Source organism: Mobula hypostoma, chromosome 3 (assembly GCF_963921235.1).
Source record: "Mobula hypostoma chromosome 3, sMobHyp1.1, whole genome shotgun sequence".
NCBI classification, from domain to species: Eukaryota; Metazoa; Chordata; class Chondrichthyes; order Myliobatiformes; family Myliobatidae; genus Mobula; species Mobula hypostoma.
In genome coordinates, this window is record NC_086099.1 from 152,094,653 (window position 1) to 152,118,168 (window position 23,516).

Genomic DNA, 23,516 nt, shown 5'->3' on the forward strand with positions numbered 1-23,516 from the left:
AATGCAGAAAGGGGCTTTTTTTCTTGGAGGAGACAATCACTCGATTGAAATCGAGGACAACTAATGCAAATGCTGATGGATTGTCCCGCTTACCCTGGAAAAGGAAATACCTAAAAAGTTTACAAGAGGACATTCCTCCTTGATATTTTCTCTTTAATGCAAATGCAAAGTCTCCTAATTATGGCACAGACAATCCAAGGGAAACTAGAAAAGACTCCATACTCTCTCAGATGTACATAGCAACCCAAAATGGCTGGAATGCGCAGCAGAAATTTCACTTCCCCCATTTTTACCAGCACCAGGATGGAAGTTGCCTTGCGTGGGGATTGAACATTATACCATACAAGCTGAGAGCTAAAGTGTTGGAGGAGCTACATGCCAGTCATCCTGGCATGGTCATAATGAAAGCATTAGCTCAAAGCTCTGGTGGCCTTGGATAGATCAGCTGAGCGAACAGCGTGCTATTCACTGTTCAGGATGCCAACATGTCCAGAAGAAAGGTGTCCGAAGCTGTCAGAGCCTCTTCCTGCAGTTGACGCCTCAGAACTTGAGGGTGTTTCACAGCCACAAGTCCCACCTGCCAAGCAGAGTGACCCCCTCTCTCAGGAAAAACATTATCCCACAAGAGTACGAAATCCTACACAGCGATTAAACCTGTATGCCTGAATGGGGACAATTCAAACTGTACTGTGCTGTGGATGTCTATATAGGGGTGGAGGGGGGGAGGGGTGTATAGCTAAGCAGGGAAGAGTGTTGTGTATTTAATATTTGAGTAATATTCTAAATGTTTGATTAAGCATTCTTTGTTTAAATAATTACACGTTATATGTAAGAAGTACACCAATAGCATGTGTCATTATGCCACTATGTCAAATGTGAGCACCTCGCTAAAAATAAAGCAACACACATCAAAGTTGCTGGTGAACGCAGCAGGCCAGGCAGCATCTCTAGGAAGAGGTACAGTCGACGTTTCAGGCCGAGACCCTTCGTCAGGACTAACTGAAGGAAGGGTTAGTAAGAGATTTGAAAGGGGGAGGGGGAGATCCAAAATGATAGGAGAAGACAGGAGGGGGAGGGATGGAGCCAAGAGCTGGACAGGTGATAGGCAAAAGGGGATATGAGAGGATCATGGGACAGGAGGCCTGGGGAGAAAGACAAGGGGGGGGGGAACCCAGAGGATGGACAAGGGGTATAGTCAGAGGGACAGAGGGAGAAAAAGGAGAGAGAGAAAGAATGTGTATATAAATAAATAACGGATGGGGTACGAGGAGGAGGTGGGGCATTAGTGGAAGTTAGAGGTCAATGTTCATGCCATCAGGTTGGAGGCTACCCAGATGGAATATAAGATGTTGTTCCTCCAACCTGAGTGTGGCTTCATCTTTACAGTAGAGGAGGCCATGGATAGACATGTCAGAATGGGAATGGGATGTGGAATTAAAATGTGTGGCCACTGGGAGATCCTGCTTTCTCTGGCGGACAGAGTGTAGGTGTTCAGCAAAGCGGTCTCCCAGTCTGCGTTGGGTCTCGCCAATATATAGAAGGCCACATCGGGAGCACCGGACGCAGTATATCACCCCAGCTGACTCACAGGTGAAGTGTCGCCTCACCTGGAAGGACTGTCTGGGGCCCTGAATGGTGGTGAGGGAGGAAGTGTAAGGGCATGTGTAGCACTTGTTCCGCTTACAAGGATAAGTGCCAGGAGGGAGATCAGTGGGGAGGGATGGGGGGGACGAATGGACAAGGGAGTTGCGTAAGGAGCGATCCCTGCGGAAAGTGGGGAGGGGGGGAAGGGAATGATGTGTTTAGTTGTTCACTAAAAATAAAACTAGGTACTCGATTATCCCTGATTCCTGTGTTTTCCTTTTGATTAGTTTCTGGAGTTACAAAACATAACAGACTGGACTGTATCCACTAATTTTTGTAGGCTTTTCCACTGAAGGGCATAGGCGTTTCCACGCCAGGCCGTGATGCAACCTGTCCATTTACTCTTCACTGCACATCTAAAGAAGTTCGTCAAAGTTTGAGATGAAATGCCAAATCTTCGCAAATTTCCAAGAAAGTAGAAGAACTATGTACCTTCTTGTAACAGTACTTGCTTGCTGGATCTAGATCCAATCCTTCAAAATGTAACACCAAGGAATTTAAGGTTGCTGACCCTCTCCACTTAAGATCCCGTGGTGAGGACTGGCTCATGGCCTTCCATTTGCCTCCTCATGCAGTCAATAATCAGCTCTTTGGTTTTGCTAACGTTAAGTGAGAAGTTGTGGCACCACTAGCCAGATTTTCAATCTCCCTCCTACAGTATGTGCAGATTTGTCACTACCTTTGATTTGGTCAACAGTGTCATCAGCAACTTTAAGTATGGCATTGGAGCTGTACTTGCTTCAGTCATAAGTATAAAGTGGGTAGAGCAGGCAGCTAAGCACACAGCTTTGTGCTGATGGTGATTGTGGAGGAGATGTTGCTGCTAATTCGAACTGGCTGGGTTCTGCGAGTAAGGAAATAAAAGATCCAGTTGTACAAGGAATATTGAGGCCTATGCCTTGAGCTTATTAGTTATGAGGGGATGATAATGTTAGGTGATGAAAAGTGAGTTTAGCTATGGTCAGTTGATGTGATCTCAAGATGAATTTTAAAAGGAAGCTTAAAGTTTTGAGATTAATACATGTTTTCTACCTACCTGACATAATTTGGTCACAAGATGGTATAATTACTTAAACTAGATGCTGATAAAATTGGCCTAGTTTTAAAACTGAGCAAAGATTTACTTTCAAATGACTGCATCAAGTCTGCTAAACACCATATTGATAAATCATTTGAAATCTTGAATTGTACTTTGAGCTGTTTATACAAAATTCTTAAAATCATGATCTAGAATGCATGTGCTACAAGCTCAACTATCACTCTGCCTGCCCATAACTAATCAAGAGCAAAGTGGTCAAAAACTAAGGAAAGTTGAGTGTTTATAATGTAACAGGTAAAGTCTGAAATACAAGGTCCTTGACATTGAAGCAGGATTAATTTGACTTGACCTAGTCAAATGTAACAATCCGTACCTTTTTGTCTTTAATGCGGCTCAGCATTTTAGATTCTTGATGGTTAAATGAGTACAGACGATGATGCCTGTCATTGCACATAGATTAAATATCAGTGTTTGTATTGCTTCATTTGGGAACCTAAGGAAAATTGTTTTTTCTAGTCTTGATAGATTATGATGTGAAGTAAACTATTCTCTTTTGCCCTGATTCACTGGCTTTTTAAACAAAAGTGTTCCTTACTTTGAGAGTTGCCATTTACTTTGAGAGTTGCCATTTACTTTGAGAGTTGCCATTTACTTTGAGAGTTGCCATTTACTTTGAGAGTTGCCATTTACTTTGAGAGTTGCCATTTACTTTTTGAGAGTTGCCATTTACTTTCATTGACATCAATGATTTAATTCAGAGGACAGTTATATTTCTGACATTAAAGGGCTAACTTGTACAGGTTTCTGACACTGGAAATGTTTCATGTACTTAACTAATGGTAATACAAGAAAATAAAGTTTGATTGACAAGAAATAAAGTGAACATGAAATGAATTCAATCCTTTTTTCTAGTCCTGCAGAAATTAAAATTAAATTCAGAAAACTAATTCCAAAGGTTTCAATCAGTTAATGGGCAAGGGAAGAGAGGAAGGGCAAAACAGACTTAACAAATAGTATTTCCATTTGAAATGTATTATAATATTTAGCTAAGTGATATTTGCTTGGCCAAGGAGTTCGAAGGGTTGGTTCAACATGGAAAATATTGCTATCCTCAGTTTCTTAAATATTAGTATTTAAGTAATAATTTGAATCATGTTTATTTTACCTTTTTAGGTTGTGTACTGTAATTACAAGATTAAATAAAGGACTTGATTCTATTCAATTCAAAAGAACAATTGAGTATCATTTGTACTCTGTTATTTGATTCATAACTTATGTGAATTGTATCTGTGGGCTGCCATCAAATAAAGCAACCTATTTTTAAAAAAAAATTCTATTTCTTTCAGGGCATGTGGCTTAGTACTTCAATTCACAGTGAAATAATAAATCTTGATAGTGGAAATATTGATGAAATTTTAGGTAAGTGCTTTTTCATAATCTTGTGATAACTTTGCTACAGAGATTGGAATCAATGTAAACCCTCAATGTAATCTGCCCAAGATTATATATTTGAAAATTTAAAAAAAAATACCCTGAGAGTTCATAGACTTATTCATAGACTTGGACAATGGCAAAATGGACTCAATGCTAAGAAATTGTAAGATTCTTAACATGAGAATTGCATTCTTATATAGTGTATGTACCATATTGCCAGCCCTTTGCATTTTTTTTGCACTCTTTAATGATCTGTTGAATTTTTTTTAGTAATTTTTGTCTATTCCTCTTAAATTGGTTAAATTAGTAATAGCAATAAGGACAATAAACTGAGAATGATATAATTCAAATTCTTAACTTCGTAATCTAATTTGAATCCCAGTCATTTGCTATTGTGGTCTTCAAACTGATAATGACTAGAAGGGTTTTTTTTTACCATTTATAACTATTGCTAAATTTGATCATAGTTTAAAGATTAATCAGACTGAAGGATTATGTATTAAAATTAAGCTATTGTACATAACTTTATTAATTGTATCTTCTCTAGAATGCCTGAATTTAAAGGGTATATTGATATGTTATGGCACTAATTTGGAAGTTATGGATTCAACACACTGGATATAAGTAGTATGAAAACTGCAACTAAATTGAAATTTTGTTCTGCACTGTTTGCACCACTGTTTGCATAGTTCGCACAAATTATTTAGCATAGTATTTACAGCAATCTCTTAAATTTAGAACTTTTTTGAATTGTAAATCTGAAATGTGTTATTGTCTATTAATTTTAATTTGTAATTTCCTTTTCTTCTTCCACCCTCAAAACCACACAGGCAGTGCAGATGTTGCTCTAGTCAATTTTTATGCAGATTGGTAAGTGGGGCATTTAAAAACAAATTTTAAATAATAGAATATCTGTTTTTAGAATGTTTTTCATCCCTCCGCTCATGGTCCTGAGGAGTGATCCTTTTTCAACTCTCACAGACCTCAAGTTGGTGATGCTCCCATAGTGATATTAGATGATACCGTAAGCTGCAGGAACTTTATCTTTAGTAACCCAACATGAGGACTGAAAGGAAATCTTAAAACTGTTTACTGGTTTTGCTTTATTAACAGTAACAGGAAGAATCGTCAAAATAACCCGAGTAGATATTTGCAATGTACTGTTAGGAGCACATTTGAGTCAATAGGGGAGGCACATTAACATGACGCAGTTTCTCAAGGGTGCTGCTCTACACACTGCAGCACTGACTGAAAAAGCAATAAAATTGTTGCCTCAAAAATATTTGTGCCAGTAAGTTTTACTTTAGCATTGCAAACTATTGAAGAACAGCAAAGAAATTTGCTGTGAATGTTGTTAGAAAAAAGTTTATCTGAACTTTTATTAACTTTAATTATCTAAAAGCAAAAGTATTAAAAATACAGGAATAAAGTATTAATAATATGAATAAGAATACTTGACAAAAGGATATCAAGTTGAACATGACTATTTCATAGCTTATTCCTTATCACTGGAATGTCATGATGTGTCTAGTTTGAGCTAGTTTTTAGTATTACGTGACCACAACTTTGGTCTTTCTTTGCTTTTCTTTGTTATACCTAATAATTATAACCACCAAGTTTTATGCCTCATTCTTGACTTGCGAAAAACCTGAATCACAATATCACCTGATTCAACAAGTGGTAGAAAGTACTTTTTGCAAACATAAATTGATTATAAATTATTGGAAATTAAATACAAGGGTGAGTTACTTTGTAGTAGTTCCTACAACTTGGAGATTCCAGTCTTGAATTTCTTTTTCAGAGACGTATGCATGATACATAAATGTGCTATTTTTAAGAATTTTAAAATCAGTGAAAATATTGATTTGTATTGATAATAATGGAATCACTTTGAACTCTATTTAGTAGCTTTTTATGTGTAATTTCAAGCAAAGGCTCATATTGAGCAGCAAATACAATGCTGGAGGAATACAACAGGTCAAGCAGCATCAATGGAGAGGAATCAATAGCTGCCATTTCAGGCCAAGATGCTTTATCAGGACTGGAAAGGAAGGGGGAAGAAGCAAGAATAAGGAGGAGGGAGGGGAAGGAATACAAGCTGAGGACTGTACTTATTAATATCCTTTTAAAATCAGTTTTCTTGGTTTCTGTAATCACTTCTATAATCAGAAAAATTAAAGGTGTATCAACTGATATCTGTAGAGGTGAAATGTTATTCTCATCTTGCTGTCAACTACTTGTAATGCATGAATGAGACTATTTCACTAGTGGTACCTCACGTTTGCCTTTTTTTCCCCTCCCTTTTTCCTTTGTGTTAATGCAGCACACAGATAGTTTTTCCAATTTAGCAGAAGGGTATGGCCCTAAATGGCAACTGTCTAGGTGCAATCATGCATGAATTACAATAATTTCCTAACAGTTAAAAGGTAAAATGGTATTTGCTGCGTTATTGCAGAGTGGTTAGAGTTTAACATTTTGTAACAGTTGCCACTGGGTAACGCACAGGGATCAAGCCTACAAAATAAGGGTCTAATCATTTATAACAGGTGAGTTTAATAAAACTCTTAAGCATGGTGGAAACCAAATCATAAAATCTATTTCAGGTGGAGATTGTTCATTTGAAAGATTGGGGAATTGAGGGTTATTGTGAACTGGCAAAAAAAAATGAGGAACTGAGACCCACTTGTCAGCTATGATCTCATTGAATAGCAGGACAGTCTATTCCTATTCCTAATATTCCTGATTTTGGATGCAGTGTTTCTCCCTATAGATACCATTGATGCCAGCAAATGTTTTTCTATCTGCAAATAAATTTGCATTTTAGTGCTCCATTTTTCTAAAAGCATTCCCTTGACTCACTCTTAAAAATTCTCACAAAGAGCTTGGAAATTAGATTGAGAACAATTTATTCTAGTTCTAAGTGATTTAAGATATACTTGCAATAAACTGAAATGTATTAACATGTCCCCGTGTCACTTTGTCACCTCAGAGAATCAACTAGGGGCTTAGATCAATTGCTTTGTTTCTCTATCAAATCACATCAATCACCTGTTCAATTCTCCTCATTTACTTCCAGGACAACTAGATCTTCAAAGTGTAGTGCCAGACTGACACCCCTTCTAAGGGAAGTCCCATATATGCTCCCTACCCTTAAACTCCCACTCAGCCACTGACCTGAATGGTGACAGCACACCAGGCACTGGTTAGTCCTGTGATATGTATTTCCTTTTTGATTAGAAGATTCTAAGGTATTTATGTCACCTGGTAACTGATGCTTTGTATGAAATATTGATGTTATAGTATGTCAAACACAATTGTATGGAAACATTTATGATATTGTTGAAGAAAAATTACCAACTGTTTTAAACTGAAAAGAAGATGGACACCATAAAGAGCACAAAGGAAGATGTTGCACATTTTTTTGTTTTGACACTGAGATGTACTTTGTCTTAATCACTAGGTGTCGATTCAGTCAAATGCTACATCCTATCTTTGAAGAGGCGTCGTCACTTGTAAAAGAAGAATTTCCAGATCCAAAGCACATAGTCTTTGCTAGGGTTGATTGTGACCAACATTGTGAGTAACCAGATTCAATAAATATCATGAAATTGATAAAGGAGGTTGAACATAAAATGGAAAATATAACAATAACCAAAGTGGTGTCAAAACTTGTATTCTTACCGTTACTTGAAAAATTGCCAAGTGTCAAATATTGTCATTTGTCTATTTTGACGTTGTAGTTAAATTGTCAGTGGGAATTTTGGTGATTTGGAGGGTTTTGTGCAGTGAGGTTCTACAAGACTCCACACTTATTTCTTGCACATTTGCTTTTGTATGTAAGGACTACCATATATAAAAAAAATTGCTGCTTGTACTATAATTGACAGTGTGCCTGTGAGGGAAAGTATACCAGATTAGAGGAAGAAACCAATAGGTTGTTCAGGTGGGTACAAGTGGCAAATTTAATCCAGAAAAACATTTTGTTAATGCGTTGGGGGTGGGGTGCTAAAGTGGTAGCATACTTTTGTAGAGGATAGGAGGATCTTTTGGTGCACTTTCACAAAACCCTGAACTTAACTATGTGGGTCAATAAATAAGGTGGTTAAGATGGAGTGTAGAATAATTGTTGAAAACTTATGGGTAGACCCTTGATTTATCTGATTAATTGGAAATTAATCTTCTAAGTCAAGAAAACTGGTTGCTTTATTTAAAGTTCTGCTCAAGGGAAAATCAAAGCTAAAGTGGAGATGGTGTTCTTAAAAAGGAAATGAAAAAATTGACATGTAATTCAAAGATTGGTCTGCCAGCACTGTGTAAACATGTTAATTGAGCTGTATCTAGAGCACCAATGGGCATTTTTAGTCATTACATTATGGGAGGGATATAGAAGCATTAGCAAGGATGCCAAGAATGATTAAAAGGGTATTGCCAGAGTTAATGAGTTACAGCTTTGAGGAAAACTGGGATTCTTTCCTTCACTGTTTTAATTGAGCTGTATAAATATGAAAGACCTAAATGAGGTTACTTAGAAAACATCTTTTTCACTTAGCAGTAAAGTCAGTAACAATGGCAGAGATTTAAGCATAAAATAAGATTAAGAGAATTAGTTGGCTCAATGACCAATGGGGTGTCTGTAACTCACTGCCTGAAGAGTTGATGAAGATTTAAAAATCACTTTTTTATAAAAGAGAAAGCAGAATGAGTACTGAGTTCTGCAGTTTATGACTGAGCTGAGGAATAAGATTTATTGTAAATTTGTTTTGGTCCACAAGGACACAGAAACAAAAGGCTGTCTCCGCCAAAAATTTTAATGATTTAGGTGATGTGTATATCTATTGCCTGACTTTCATGAATCTTCATTGCCAGTTCAACTTCTCTCTCTGTTCTAAATAAAGGTAATGTTAGTAATTATTTCCAGTATTTCTACATAATTATACATGCAGCACCTATGCATCAGCAAGTGACAAAAAGATAAACTATCATGAAATATTACATTAAATAAACCAGTGACTCGTGGTTGTATTGTTTAAATTCATGGTAACCATTCTATTTCAAAGTAAACTTAATATCTAAGTACATACATCTCAACAAATAATACCCTGAGATTCATTTTCTTGTGGGTATTCACAGTAAATATAAAGAAACAATAGAATCAATAGGAAAAACCACATGCAAAAAGATGGACAAACAGCCAATGTGCAGAAGCCAACACTGCAAATACAAAAAAAAATGATAATAAATAAGCAATAAATATTGAGAAGAAATGAAGAATCTTTGAAAGTGAGTCTAACGCATTGTGGGAGCAGTTCAGTGTTGGTGTGAGCGAAGTTGCGTAAAGTTATCCCTTCTGGTTCAAGAGCCTGATGGTTGAGGGTTAGTAACTGTTACTGAATCTGGTGGTGTGAGTGCTGAGGCTTCTGAACCTCCTGGCTGATGACAGCAGGGAGAAGAAAACATGGCCTAGGTGGTGGTTTCCTGCAACAGTACTCCTTGTAGGTGTGCTCAATGGTAGGGAGGGCTTACCCATGATGACTGGACTATATCTACTACTTTTTGTAGGCTTTTCCACTGAAAGGCATTGACATTTCCATACCAGGCTCTGATGCAACCAGTCAGTATACTCTCCACTGCACATTTGTAGATGCTTGTCGAAGTTTTAGATGAGATGCCAAATTTGGACTAACTAGAGGTGTAATGAGAAAGTAGAGGCACTGTGGTGCTTTCTTTGTAATGACAGTTACGTGTTGGACTTAGGACAGATCATCCGAAATGATAGCACTGAGTTGCTGACCCTCTCCACATCCAGTCAGGTTTTCAGTCTCCTGCCTACATGCTGATGGTCACCATCCAAAATTCCGCCTTTCATATCTAACCACAAACACAAGATCTTTGTGAAAACTATGTCGGAAACTTGATTCATTCTTTGAAATTGAAGTATAGTGTATCAATTGTACTGTGCATAATAGTTGAAATGCAGCTCTTAAATTGGTTGCAGTAATGTTATATTCTTTCATAATTTCATTATTGTGTACAAGACTTGAGGTCATACTACATGTCACTCTGAAGAGAATATACTGGGGTGCCCTGGTAGTGTATGTTTAGCATGATGCTGTTATTGCTCAGTGTTTTGGAGTTTAATTTCAGCACCATTCTGTATGGAGTCACCATACGTCCTCCCCATGGAATGTGGGGGTTTTCTCTGGATGCTCTGGTTTCCTCCCACAATCCAAAGATTGGTCATTGTAAATTGTCCTGTGATTAGGTTAGGGTTAATTGGGGTTGTGGGATTTCTGGGTAATGTGACTCAAAGGACCGGAAGGGCCTACTCCGTGCTATATTGCTAAATAAATAAATATATCTTGCATGTTTTATCAATTGAAACTTTTACTTAAGTGTTGACTTTTCAATCTGTCTGTAAGCAGAGAAACTTGTGATCATCATTAGATTTGTGGAGTGGTAGATTGCAAACTAGATGGACTTTGGTAGTCTGCCTTCTACTAGTGTCATTAACGTAAAATGTTTATTAAACTTGTATGTTTGCCTTCATAATTGAGAGAATTTTCAGTTTTAAGGAAAATTAGTCTCTTGTATGACTTGTAGAATGGGCCGGCTGGTGGTGTAGTGGCATCGGCGCTGGACTTCGGAGTTCGAATCCAGCCAGCTCCCTTGCACGCTTTCCATCCGTGCTGGGTTAAGCATCGAGCTAGCAGCTTGGCCTCGTAAAAATACGAAAGCCTGCTTTTTAAAAAATGCCATCACGAACTGTGTCCCGATGACTCCACTGGGAGTTAAGGGCTTTCTTCTTTCTTCTTCTTCTATGACTTATAGAATACCTTTCAGAAGGTAATGGGATTTGTTTGCTACTTTGGAACACGTGTTCAAAGTAAATTTATTATCAAAAGTAGATATGTCACCAAAGGGATATGTTACACCTAGCAAGGGGAGGCTGATGATGGGGCAAAATTGCATTCAACAGGATGAGTTCAACGTAAGAGCTGGACAAGATTGAAAAAAGTGAATACAGAACTGAAAGTGTTAAACATTTGAATGTGTACAGTATACAGAGGTAGGTAGATGAACTTGTAGCCCAGTTACAGATTAGCATATATAAAATTGTGGCATCACTGAATCATGCTGAAAGAAGAGTATATCTGGGAGCTTAATGTCCAAGGATATACATTGTATCAAAGGGACAGGCAAGAAGGTGGGGGGTGGGGTGTGGCTCTGTTGATAAAGTATGAAATCATATCATTACAAAGAGGTGACACAAGGTCAGAAGATGTTGAATCATTGTGGATAGAGCCAAGGAGCTGCAAGAGTAAAAAGACTGAACCCCTCCCACCCCGCCAAAACAGTAGTAAGGATGTGGTCTACAAATTAAACAGGAGATAGAAAATGCATGCCAAATAGGCAGTGTCATGGCCGATTTCAATATGCAGATAGATTAGGAAAATCAGGTCGGTGCTGAATCCCAACAGGGGGAAATTTTTAGGATGTCTATGAAATGGCTTTTTAGATCAGCTAATAGTTCAGCCCACTTAGTCCGTGAGCCAGCAGGGTTGGTCGGTACCATCTGAGGGGGATAACGCTCATAGTGATTTTTGGCAAGGTATGCATCTCTAGAATTAGAAAATATGTGATAGCATTGCACCAGTGGTAGCTTTATTACTTCAAATAAGTAATCACTTTTTGTGTATATTCTATATTAACATCAGTACAACAGAAAATATTGCCCCACCCCCCCAAAAGGTAAAAAACCTCATTTGGATAGATTTCTGGAGTTTTATCAATGTTATGATATTTTCCATATTGTTTTGATTTGATACAACAATCCTAAGCTTCTGTCATAGCATATAGAATTGCTATATTTGTATCAAATGTGGGGTTCCACATGGCCATAACCTAGGCCCCATTTGGTTGTAAAATGAATATATTTAATCAAAGCGACACACATCAAAGTTGCTGGTGAACGCAGCAGGCCAGGCAGCGTCTGTAGGAAGAGGTGCAGTCGACGTTTCAGGCCGAGACCCTCCGTCAGGACGAACTGAAGGAAGAGTGAGTAAGGGATTTGAAAGTTGGAGGGGGAGATCCAAAATGATAGGAGAAGACAGGAGGGGGAGGATATCAGTCAAGTCAGTACACCTGAGGCCATTTGCAACTGAACATTGTTTTGGACAGTTACAGGCCAGTAGATCCAGGACGGCATTGGGTGCTGGCTGGCTTTCCATCCAGTGCACCACCAACTGTTCAGCTTCCTCTTCTCTCTCCATCTTCCATCCTCTGCCAACAGGGCTTGGCACTTGTGGGTCCTTCTCCAAACATCTTCTCCATATACCAGCCTGGTAGTTGGCTTGCTGTGCATGTTTTGTTAAGCAGTCCTTGCATGGTGGGAGTTGATGACCTTCAATTTCACCTTTCTCGGCACAGAAAAGGTGATACCTGAGCTCATTGACCTTGGTGGGCAATGCTTTCAGGGCATACAGGAGACATGTAAATGCCTCCAGTTTGTCCATCAGTTCTGGGGAGAGGTCCCATTCCTGACCCAACTCTAAGAATGTGTCCTGAGTTTCCCTGTTGCTGGTCAGGAGTTTTAGGGCACTTGTCTTACCTTTGCCTGCAAAAGCACTTACAGTGTCATTTCCTGTATATGTGTGCAACCCGATGAGAGCCCTGCAAATCTCTATGCCATCAGTGGCAGCAACCTTCCTGATGTCTACAAGCCTTGTATGGGGTTCTAGTGCCACACTTCTGGAACAATGGGGCCTCAATCTTGTCACAAAAAGCTAAAGACATGATAAAGACATCTGTGTCTTCTGAACAGATCACTACAGATTGGTATCCCTCTCTTGTGGCATGGGTCAGCATGGAGAAGTAGGCGGCCATCTGCTTCTTGTTGACACTGAAGAGCTGACACCTCACTGTCTTGAGATGTGATTCTATAACATTTGTCATTCACAGTTGCATACAGAATCATCTGCTGTAGCTTTGCTCTGTACTCCGCCTTCCTCTATTTCACTTCTCTCTTCTTACACATATCACTGAATGTCTTCAGCTTGTTGGTTTTCATTGGGTCATGGAATTTCTTTGCTGGTGAGTTTTCCTCTAGTCTCTCATCCTTGAAGGTTGTATCGTATTGCTCACCAATCTCATATGCCTTCATCAGGTCGGAGGCAATGTCCTTGGGGGCTGCCTTTGCCATAGAGTTGCTAATGAGGTCCCGCTTCTCTGCAAATGGTTTGACCCATTCATTTATGAGGCTAACCACTGGTAAAACTGCTTCCTCATTTTTCTGGATTCTTGGCCGCTGTAGCTCCGCTTGAGAAAGCTCTGATTTGTTGTCTTGCACCATCTTCCTTAACTGTCCCAGGAATGCACTGTGGTGCTCAGCTGTTAGTAGTAACGCTTGATAGTTCCAGCATTTAGGCTGAACCGTGATGTGCCTCCAGCAGTCTTTGTGCCTTTGTTCACTGTGGCTTCAATAGCCTGGTCCACAGGGATCTGCCCAAAGGGGTTGTTACTTGACAACTGCACTGAGAATTAGCCGGTCTTGAAGGCCTCATACACAGAACAGTTCCTTGGGAGGTTCATCATCTGAGCAGAGTAAGGGGACAGGTACCTGGCATAATTCATTGTATCATAGGCAAAGCACCATGGGATCATGGTTCTTGTGCATTGAGGTGCAACTCTCAGTCCCCCTCACAAGAGGCGTGCAGAAGCCCAAGTACTACGTTCTCTACCATGTCTTTTCTTTCTTTTTAAATCTTTTTATTGAGTAAGTATACAAAAAAGGTAAGCCATATAAACATTAATACAATGTTAAAGTATAATAAAATTCCAAAAGATAACAATACCAAAAAGAAAATACTACAAACAATGTAATTTAAGCATAAGAAACCAAGATAACATAATAGTATACTAGATTTTATATATATCAATGGAAAAAAAAAGAAAAAAAAAACCCCCAAAAAAAAACCCACCGTGCAACTAACTAAAAGCAAAGCAAAGCAATGGGCTAACTTGAAACCAAACAGAGTTAAACTTAAAATCACGTCCTCAATCCCGACCTCCATTAAAACAGTGAAGAAAAAACAAGAAGGGTAAATATTACATTAAATGAAAATATCGAATAAAAGGTCCCCAAATCTGTTCAAATTTAAATGAAGAATCATAAAGGTTACTTCTAATTTTCTCCAGATTCAAACATAAAATCGTCTGAGAAAACCAAAAAAAGGTAGTTGGAGCATTAAGCTCTTTCCAATGTTGTAAAATACATCTTTTCGCCATTAAAGTAAGAAATGCAATCATTCTACGGGCTGAAGGGGAAAGATTACTAGAAATTTTAGGTAGTCCAAAGATAGCAGTAATAGGGTGAGGAGAGATATCTATATTTAATACCTTAGAAATAATATTGAAAATATCTCTCCAAAAAGTTTCCAAAGTAGGGCAAGACCAAAACATATGAGTTAAAGAGGCTATCTGCCCCGAACATCTATCACAGAAAGGATTAATATGCGAGTAAAAACGCGCTAACTTATCTTTGGACATATGTGCTCTATGAACCACTTTAAATTGAATTAGGGAATGTTTAGCACAAATAGAGGAAGTATTAACTAATTGTAAAATCTGCCCCCAATCATCCACAGAAATGGTAAGCCCCAATTCCTGTTCCCAATCTACCCTAATCTTATCAAATGGAGCTTTCCTAAGTTTCATAATAATATTATAAATCATAGCCGATGCACCTTTCTGACATGGATTAAGGTTAATTATCGAATCTAAAATATATATAGGAGGAAGCATTGGAAAGGAAGAAAGTATAGTACTTAGGAAATTTCTAACTTGTAAATATCTAAAAAAATGTATTCTTGATAAGTTATATTTATTAGATAATTGTTCAAAAGACATAAGGGAACCATCTAAAAATAAATCCAAAAACCGTAAAATACCTTTAGTCTTCCAAGTTTGAAAAGCGCGATCCGTAAAAGAGGGAGGAAAAAATATGTTACCTAAAATAGGAATCGCTAACCCGAATTGATTAAGATCAAAAAATTTTCTGAATTGAAACCAAATGCGCAAAGCATATTTAACTATCGGGTTAGAGACCTGCTTAAGACGTTTCGAATCAAAAGGAAGAGAGGAACCTAAAATAGAACCAAGTGTATAACCCTGAACAGATTGTAATTCCAATGCTACCCATTTAGGAATAGATAGTATGTCCCGGTCAAGTAACCAAAATTTCATATGTCGAATATTAATAGCCCAATAATAAAATCTAAAGTTAGGTAATGCTAAACCTCCATCTCTCTTAGCTTTCTGTAAATGTATTTTACCCAGTCTCGGATTCTTATTCTGCCAAATAAATGAAGAAATTTTAGAGTCAACTTTATCAAAAAAAGATTTAGGAACGAAAATTGGTAATGCCTGAAACACATATAAAAATTTTGGCAAAAAAAACATCTTAACTGCATTAATACGACCAATCAAAGTTAAATATAAGGGAAACCATTTAGATGAAAGTTGAGTAATATGGTCTATTAATGGTAAAAAGTTAGTCTTAAATAAATCTTTATGTTTACAAGTAATTTTAATCCCAAGATATGAAAAGTAATTATTAATCAATTTAAATGGAAATTTATAATATAAGGGAAGATGTTTATTAATCGGAAAAAGTTCACTCTTACTAAGATTTAATTTATAACCTGAGAAAAGACCAAATTGTGCTAATAACTCTAAAACAGCAGGAATGGATCTCTCAGGATTAGAAATATATAAAAGTAAATCATCAGCATAGAGTGATAATTTATGGGACTTTAATCCCCGAGTTATCCCAGTAATATTTGAAGATTCTCGAATAGCAATTGCAAGAGGTTCTAATGCAATATCAAATAATAGGGGACTAAGAGGACAGCCTTGTCGAGTACCACGAAAGAGAGGAAAAAAAGGTGAGTTTAAGGAGTTAGTACGAACCGAGGCTACAGGGGAGTGATATAACAGTTTAATCCAGGATATAAATTTCAAGCTAAAATTAAACATTTCAAGCACCTTAAATAAATAAGGCCATTCTACTCTATCAAAAGCTTTCTCGGCATCTAAAGAAATAACACACTCAGGAACATTTTGTGAGGGAGTATAAACAATATTTAACAATGTACGAATATTATAAAAAGAGTAACGACCTTTAATAAAACCCGTTTGGTCTTCCGAAATAATAGAAGGAAGTACTTTTTCTAGTCTATTTGCTAATAACTTAGAAAAAACTTTAGAATCAACATTTAATAAAGATATTGGTCTATAAGATGCACATTGAGCAGGGTCTTTATCCTTCTTTAGTATTAAAGAAATTGATGCTCTATTAAAAGATTCCGGAAGTTTACCAAGTTTCAAAGAAGCCTCAAAAACCTTATAGAGCCAAGGAATCAATAAAGAAGCAAAACATTTATAAAATTCAACGGTAAACCCATCAGGGCCAGGAGCTTTCCCCAGATTCATAGAAAAAATAACATTCTTAATCTCATCCATTGTAATGGAAGTATCTAATAAAGAAGACATATCCTGTGAAATCTGAGGGAAGTCTAACTTATCTAAAAAATCATTCATATATTTAGAATCTCGAGGAGACTCTGATTGATATAAAGAAGAATAAAAATCACAAAAGGTTTGATTAATCCCCACATGATCCAATATCAATCGATCATTTTGGTTATAAATCTGATTGATTTGAGATTTAACATAATTAGATTTCAATTGATTAGCCAGCAGCTTGCCAATTTTATCACTGTGAACATAAAAATCACTTCTTGTTTTCTTTAATTGGTTTACAATCGAGGACGAGAGTAGTAAACTGTGTTCCATTTGAAGTTCAGTTCTTTGTTTGTATAGCTCCTCAGAAGGAGCCATAACATATTTCTTATCAATTTCTTTAATCTTGTCCACAATTACCATCTCCTCCTGCTTCTGTTTCTTCCTCAAAGCAACGGAATACGAAATAATCTGACCCCGAATATAGGCTTTAAAAGTGTCCCAAAGAGTGTTAACCGAAATATCTTCTGTATGGTTAATTGTAAAAAAAAGCTCAATCTGTTCATTCATAAAATTAACAAAGTCCGAGTCCTGAAGCAACAGCGAATTAAAACGCCATTGTCTATTGTTTTGTATATTGGCCATAATTTTAATAGAAAGCTTAAGTGGAGCATGATCCGAAATGGTTATAGAATCATAATCACATTTAATCACTGAAGGAATGAGACGAGAATCAATGAAAAAATAATCAATTCTTGAATAGGAATGATGAACATGTGAAAAGAAGGAAAAATCTTTTTCCTGAGGATGCAGAAAACGCCAAATGTCCATCGACCCAGAATCAGAAAGGAAAAAATTAATCAAATTTGCAGATTTATTAGGTAAAGTCCGTAAAGGAGCCGAACGGTCCAAAGCTGGAGATAAACAGGTATTAAGATCTCCGCCCCAAATCAATGAAAACTCGTTCAAATTCGGAAACTGATCAAACAATGATTTATAAAATTCCGGACAATCCATATTAGGAGCATAAACATTAACCAAAACTACTTTTTTATTAAATAGTAAACCACTAACCAATAAAAATCTACCATTCGGATCAGAGATAATATCCTGTTGTATAAAAGTAACTGAGGAGTCTATAAAAATAGAGACGCCTCGAATCTTAGCATTGGAGTTCGAATGAAATTGTTGTTCCTTCCAGAATTTGAAAAAACGTAGTCTGTCCCCCCTCCGTACATGGGTCTCTTGTAAAAATAAAATTTGTGCTTTAAGTCTCCGGAACACTTTAAAAACTTTTTTCCTTTTAATAGGATGATTAAGACCATTAGTATTCCAGGAGACAAAATTAATAATAGACTCCATAAATCCTAAAGTCAACCCATAACAAGGAGGATTGACAATAGGCGCGACCCACAAACCCGGAGAGGAAACAGAACATACAAAAGATACCGGGGAAAAGGACGCAACCAATACTTCAATAATGTATATAGCCCAAAGAGAAACAAACTAAAACGTGAAGCCCCTCCCACCGCCCCCCACCCCAAGACCCCAAGGCGAAATCTAAAGCAGACCCGCCAGAAAGAAGCAAGCGCTAAAACTACCCCCATGACTTCCGGTATACGCTCCCTAAAAAAAAGGTATAAATATGAAAAGGATCAGCTAATTGTAAAACAGTAAAAAAATAAGTAAAAAAAAGTTAGCTCAATTAAAATACACACAGAACAGAACAAAAGCCGGAAAGTATATATTAAAAAAAAACCACAATAAACCTCAAACTCATGAATAGACACAGCAACAAAAAAAATAGGATTATTAACATAAAATGATTATAAAAAGCAAAACAGAATAAAATTTAAAAAAAACTACAAAATTTAAGGCCGCACAGGAAATACGTAAGATGACAAAAGGGAAGTAACCACCCAGAATCCCCTGGGAAAAGAAAGAAATGACGCAGTTAAAAAGAAAGTTTAGCAGCCATATTAAGAAATCGAAAGTAAACTTTTCTGCCCAAATAGGGCACAGAAAAGTTAAAACCAACCAATTCACAGCCTCCGATCAACGGAGAAAATTAAAAAAAAGGCAATTAAGATGTTGAAGATGAAAGTTGATCCAGATAACTCTGGGCATCCGATGGAGAATCAAAAAAACGAAGGGCTCCATCTAACATGCGAATCCTTAGACGTGCAGGGTACAGCAGCGCTGGTCTTAAATCCATCTTATAGAATTCCGACATCACGGATCTGTAACGGACCCGTTGGTCCCAGATTGGTTTACTGAAATCTTCCACGAATCGGAACTTAAGATCCGAAAAATCAATGAAACCTTTAGATCGAGCGAATCAAAACAGTCTCTCCTTGTCTTGAAAGTAATGAAAACGTAAGATAACATGCCTAGGTCTATCTGACCTAGACGAGTATGATGGGATTCTGTGAACACGATCCAGTAGCGGTGGTTGGTCAGGAAATACAGTAGGGAATGCATCTTTTAAAAGTTGAGAGAAATATTTCATGGGGTTGTTAGCTTCAACGGCTTCCCTGACGCCAATCATTCGTAAATTCTGCCGTCGCATTCTAGATTCCAAGTCAGAGTTTTTAAAAGTCAAAAAGTCAAGTTTCTTCTTCATTACATTAATTGTTTCTTCGACTTTCCCCATCTTAAGCTCACTTTGTTGCGCGGATTTTTGAAGATCAGATATAGCCGACTGATGTTCCGCAATACATGTTTGCATCTTATCAATTAAATCGGCAATTTTCTGGAACTTAGTTGAGATTTCCGTATGAATCAGGTCTTTAACAAAGCCCATAATTTCTGTACGAATCATCTCCCTAACAGAGGTTGAAATTTCCCTCTGAATTAACTCCGATATAGCTTTCAAAGTCACCGGTGATTCAGTCGGAGGGAGATCCGTAGCTTTCGGTTTAACCGGAGGTTTACCATCCTTGCCGTCTTTCCCGTTCTTAGACATAGCCGATCTCAGTATCATCCAATTGTCAGAGAATTCAGTTTAATTCAAAGTATTGTAAAAATTGATGCCTTAATAGTTAATTAAAGTATAGCTGACCATAGAGAGAAAAAACTCAGAGGTAATGGAGCGAGTCAAGAACGCGACTTCACTCCATGAGCGCTACCGGAAGTCTCCTCTACCATGTCAATGTATGATATTCAGAATGCGGATAGCTCTCCATTGTTGTGACAGAGGTGTTCCAGAAAGTCTGTTCACAGGGTTATCAGCTCAGTTAAGAATGGACTTTGCAGCAGATTGTTCAACTTCTGTTGATTCAAGTCATTGGCCATGTTGTTCACATGGTCTAACAATGATTTGGTCATCCCACACAGAACACAAAAAGCTACCGCCGCTGCAATGCTATCACATATTTTCTAGCACTTAGGGGTGTATACCTTGCCAAAAATCACTAAGAATTATACCCCCCGAATGGTACCGGTGGCCCAAATTTGGGGTCCTGGCTCACGGACTAACTAGGGACCAGCTATTCTGGATTGTGTGTTGTGCAATAAACTAGAATTGATTAGCGAGCTTAAGGTAAAAGAACCCTTGAGGGCAAGACATCATAATATGATCGACTTCACACTGAAATTTGAGAAGGAGAAGCTAAAGTTAGATGTATCAGTAATGCGGTGGAGTAAAGGGAATTACAGAGGTATGACAGAGGAGTTAGCCAAAAATTGATTTTGGGTGGGGAGGTGGGGGAGCACAACGGCAGGGACGATGGCTGAGCAGCAATGGCTGGAATTTCTGGAAGCAATTCGGAAGGCACGGGATATAGACATCCCAAAGAGGAAGAAGTATTCTAAAGGCAAGATGACACATCTGTAGCCAGCAAGAGAAGTCTAAGCCAACATAAAAAGCCAAAGGGAGGGCATACGATAGAGTAAAACTTAGTGGGATGTTAGAGGATTGGGAAGCTTTTAAAAACCAGCAGAAAGCAACTAAAAGAAGTCATTAAGAAGGTAAAGATGGAATATGAAAGTAAGCTAGCCAGAAATATTAAAGAGGATACCAGAAGTTTCTTCAGATACATAAAATGTAAAAGAGGGCAAGAGTGGATATCTGACCACTGGAAAACAATGCTGGAGAGGTAGTGATGGGGGACAAAGAAATTGTGGATGAACTGAATAGGTACTTTGTATCAGTCTTCACTATGGAAGACACTAGTAGTATGCTGGCAATTTGAAAGTATCAGAGGTCAGATGCCATTACTAGGGAGAAGGTCTTTGGGGAAACTGAAAGGTCTGGAACTAGATTAAGTCACCCGGACCAGATGGTGTTCAACCCAGGGTTCTGAAAGAGGTGGTTGAAGAGATTGTGGAGGCATTAATAAAGATCCTTCAAGAATCACTAAATTCTGGAATGGTTCTGGAAGACTGGGAAATTGCAAATGTCACTCCAGTCTTCAAGAACAGAGAGAAGCAGAAGAAAGGTAACTAAAGACCATTTAGTCTGACCTCAGTGGTTGGGAAGATGTTGGAGTTGATTGTTTAGGATGTGGTTTTAGGTACTTAGAGGCCAAAATCAGCAAATCTGGGAAAATCTTGCCTGACAAATCTGTTGGAATTTTTTGAAGAAGTAACAAGCTGGATAGACAGAGGGGAATCATTGTATGTTGTGTACTTGGATTTTCATAAGGCCTTTGGCAAGGTGCCACACATGAGGCTGCTAACAAGTTGTGAGCTCAAGGTGTTACAGGAAAGATACTAGCATGGATAAAGCAGTGACTGACTGGCAGGAAGCAGAGAGTGGGAATCAAGGGAGCCTTTTCTGGTTGGCTGACGGTAGACTAGTGGTGTCCCACAGGGATCTGAGTTGGGACCAATTCTTTTTATGTTGTATGTCAGTGACTTAGATGATGGAATTGATGGCTTTATTACAAATTTTGCAGACAGTAGGAAGATAGGTGGAGGAGCAGGTTGTTTTGAGGAAGTAGAGGGGCTACAGAAGGACTTAAACTGATTAGGAGAATGGACAAAGAAGTGGCAGTTGGAATACAGTTTCAGAAAGTGTAGTGTCATACACTTTGGTAGAAGAAATGAAAGGTTGACTATTTTCTAAATAGAGAGAAAATACAAAAAAAAACTGAGGTACAAAGGGACTTGGGAGTCCTTGTTCAGAATACTCCACAGGTTAATTTACAGGTTGAGTCGGTGGTGGGAAAGGCAAATTCAATGTTTGCATTCATTTCAAGAAGACTAGAATATAAAAACATGAATGTAATGTTGAGCCTTTCTCAAACACTGGTGAGACCTCACTTGGGGTATTGAGAATAGTTTTGGGCCCCTTAAGTGATGTACTGACACTAGAGAGGTTTCAAAGGAGGTTCACAAAAATGACTCCAGGATTGAAAGGCTTGTCATATGAAGAGTGTTTGATAGCTTTAGGCTTGTATTCATTGGAATTCAGAAGAGTGAGTGGTGACTTCAGTGAAACCTATCGAATGTTGAAAGGCCTTGATAGAATGGATGTTGGGAGGATGTTTCCTATGGTGGGAGAGTCTAAGACTAGAGGACACAGCCTCAATAGTGATGTCCTTTTTAGGATGGAGATGAGGATGAATCGTCAGAGACAGGTGAATCTGTGGAATTTTTTGCCACAGGTGGCCTTGGAGGCCAAGTCTTTATGTATATTTGAGGCAGAGGTTGATAGATTCTTGATTGGTCAGGACTTGAAGGCATAAAGTGAGAAGGCAGGAGGTTGGGTCTGAGAGGGAAAATGTATCAGCCATGATGAAATGGCCAAGCAGATTTAATGGGCTAAATGGCCTAATTGTGCTCCTATGTCTTACGGTCTTATATCAAACTGTGAAGATTAATTTTCTTGTGGGCATACACAGTAAATCCAAGAAACACAATCAAATCAGTGAAAGACTGCACCCAACCAGTGGAGCAAACAATCAATGTGCAAAAGCCAAACTGTGCACATACAATAGAAAATAATAATGAACAATAAAGAAAACATGAGGTGAAGAGTATGATGATGAGGAGTGTATGAAACACTCCACAAATGCTTAACAGCAGTTAAAAGCTATTTTGCATTCTGAATATTTTCAGATTACATTTAAACTTGTCTGTTTATATAAAAAAATGTTAACTACCCATTGTGCTGTCAAACTGTATAATATTTGATTAACTGCAGACAAGTTCAATGCAAATGCAATTTGGGAAAAAAATATTGTCTATTAGGCCTGGATTTAAAGTGTATTTCACTCAGCAATTGAATTGACTTTATTCCTTACATCCTTCACATACATGAGGAGTAAAAATCTTCACATTACGTCCCCGTCTAAATATGCAATGTGCAATTTGTAGTAATTTGTAATACAAAGTGTGTATTAATCAGTCTGGTGACCAATCTGGAAGCTGTCCCAGAGCCTGCTGGTCCTGGCTTTTATGCTGCGGTACTGTTTCCCAGATGGTAGCAGCTGGAACAGTTTGTGGTTGGGGTGATTCAGGTTCCCAATGATCCTTTGGGCCCTTTTTGTGCACCTGGCTCTGTAAGTGTCCAGAATAGTGGGAAGTTCACATCCACAGATGCGCTAGACCGTCCGCATCACTCTCTGCAGAGCCCTGCGATTGAGGGAAGTACAGATCCTGTACCAGGCAGTAATGCAGCTATGCAACTGTGCCCCTGCAGGAAGTCCTTTGGATTTGGGGGCCCACACCAAACTTCTTCAACCGTCTAAGGTGAAAGAGGTGCCGTTGTGCTTTTTTCACCGCACAATCAGTACGTAGAGACCATGTGAGATCCTTGGTGATATGTATGCCGAGGAACTTAAAAGCTGTTCACACTCTCAACCCCTGATCTATTGATGTCAGTAGGGGTTAGTTTGTCTCCATTCCTCCTGTAGTACACAACCAGCTCCTTTGT

General features: G+C 38.1%; 1 protein-coding gene across 1 annotated transcript in view; it reads left to right on the forward strand.

The window, feature by feature from the left end:
• The window catches only part of erp44 (endoplasmic reticulum protein 44), an 89,088-nt gene that overhangs the window by 28,387 nt on the left and 37,185 nt on the right, over positions 1–23,516 (forward strand). The window contains exons 2-4 of the mRNA XM_063043899.1: positions 4,030–4,102; positions 4,948–4,987; positions 7,578–7,693. Of these exons, the coding sequence (XP_062899969.1) occupies positions 4,030–4,102; positions 4,948–4,987; positions 7,578–7,693 (229 nt within the window). The remainder of the gene's footprint in view (positions 1–4,029; positions 4,103–4,947; positions 4,988–7,577; positions 7,694–23,516) is intronic.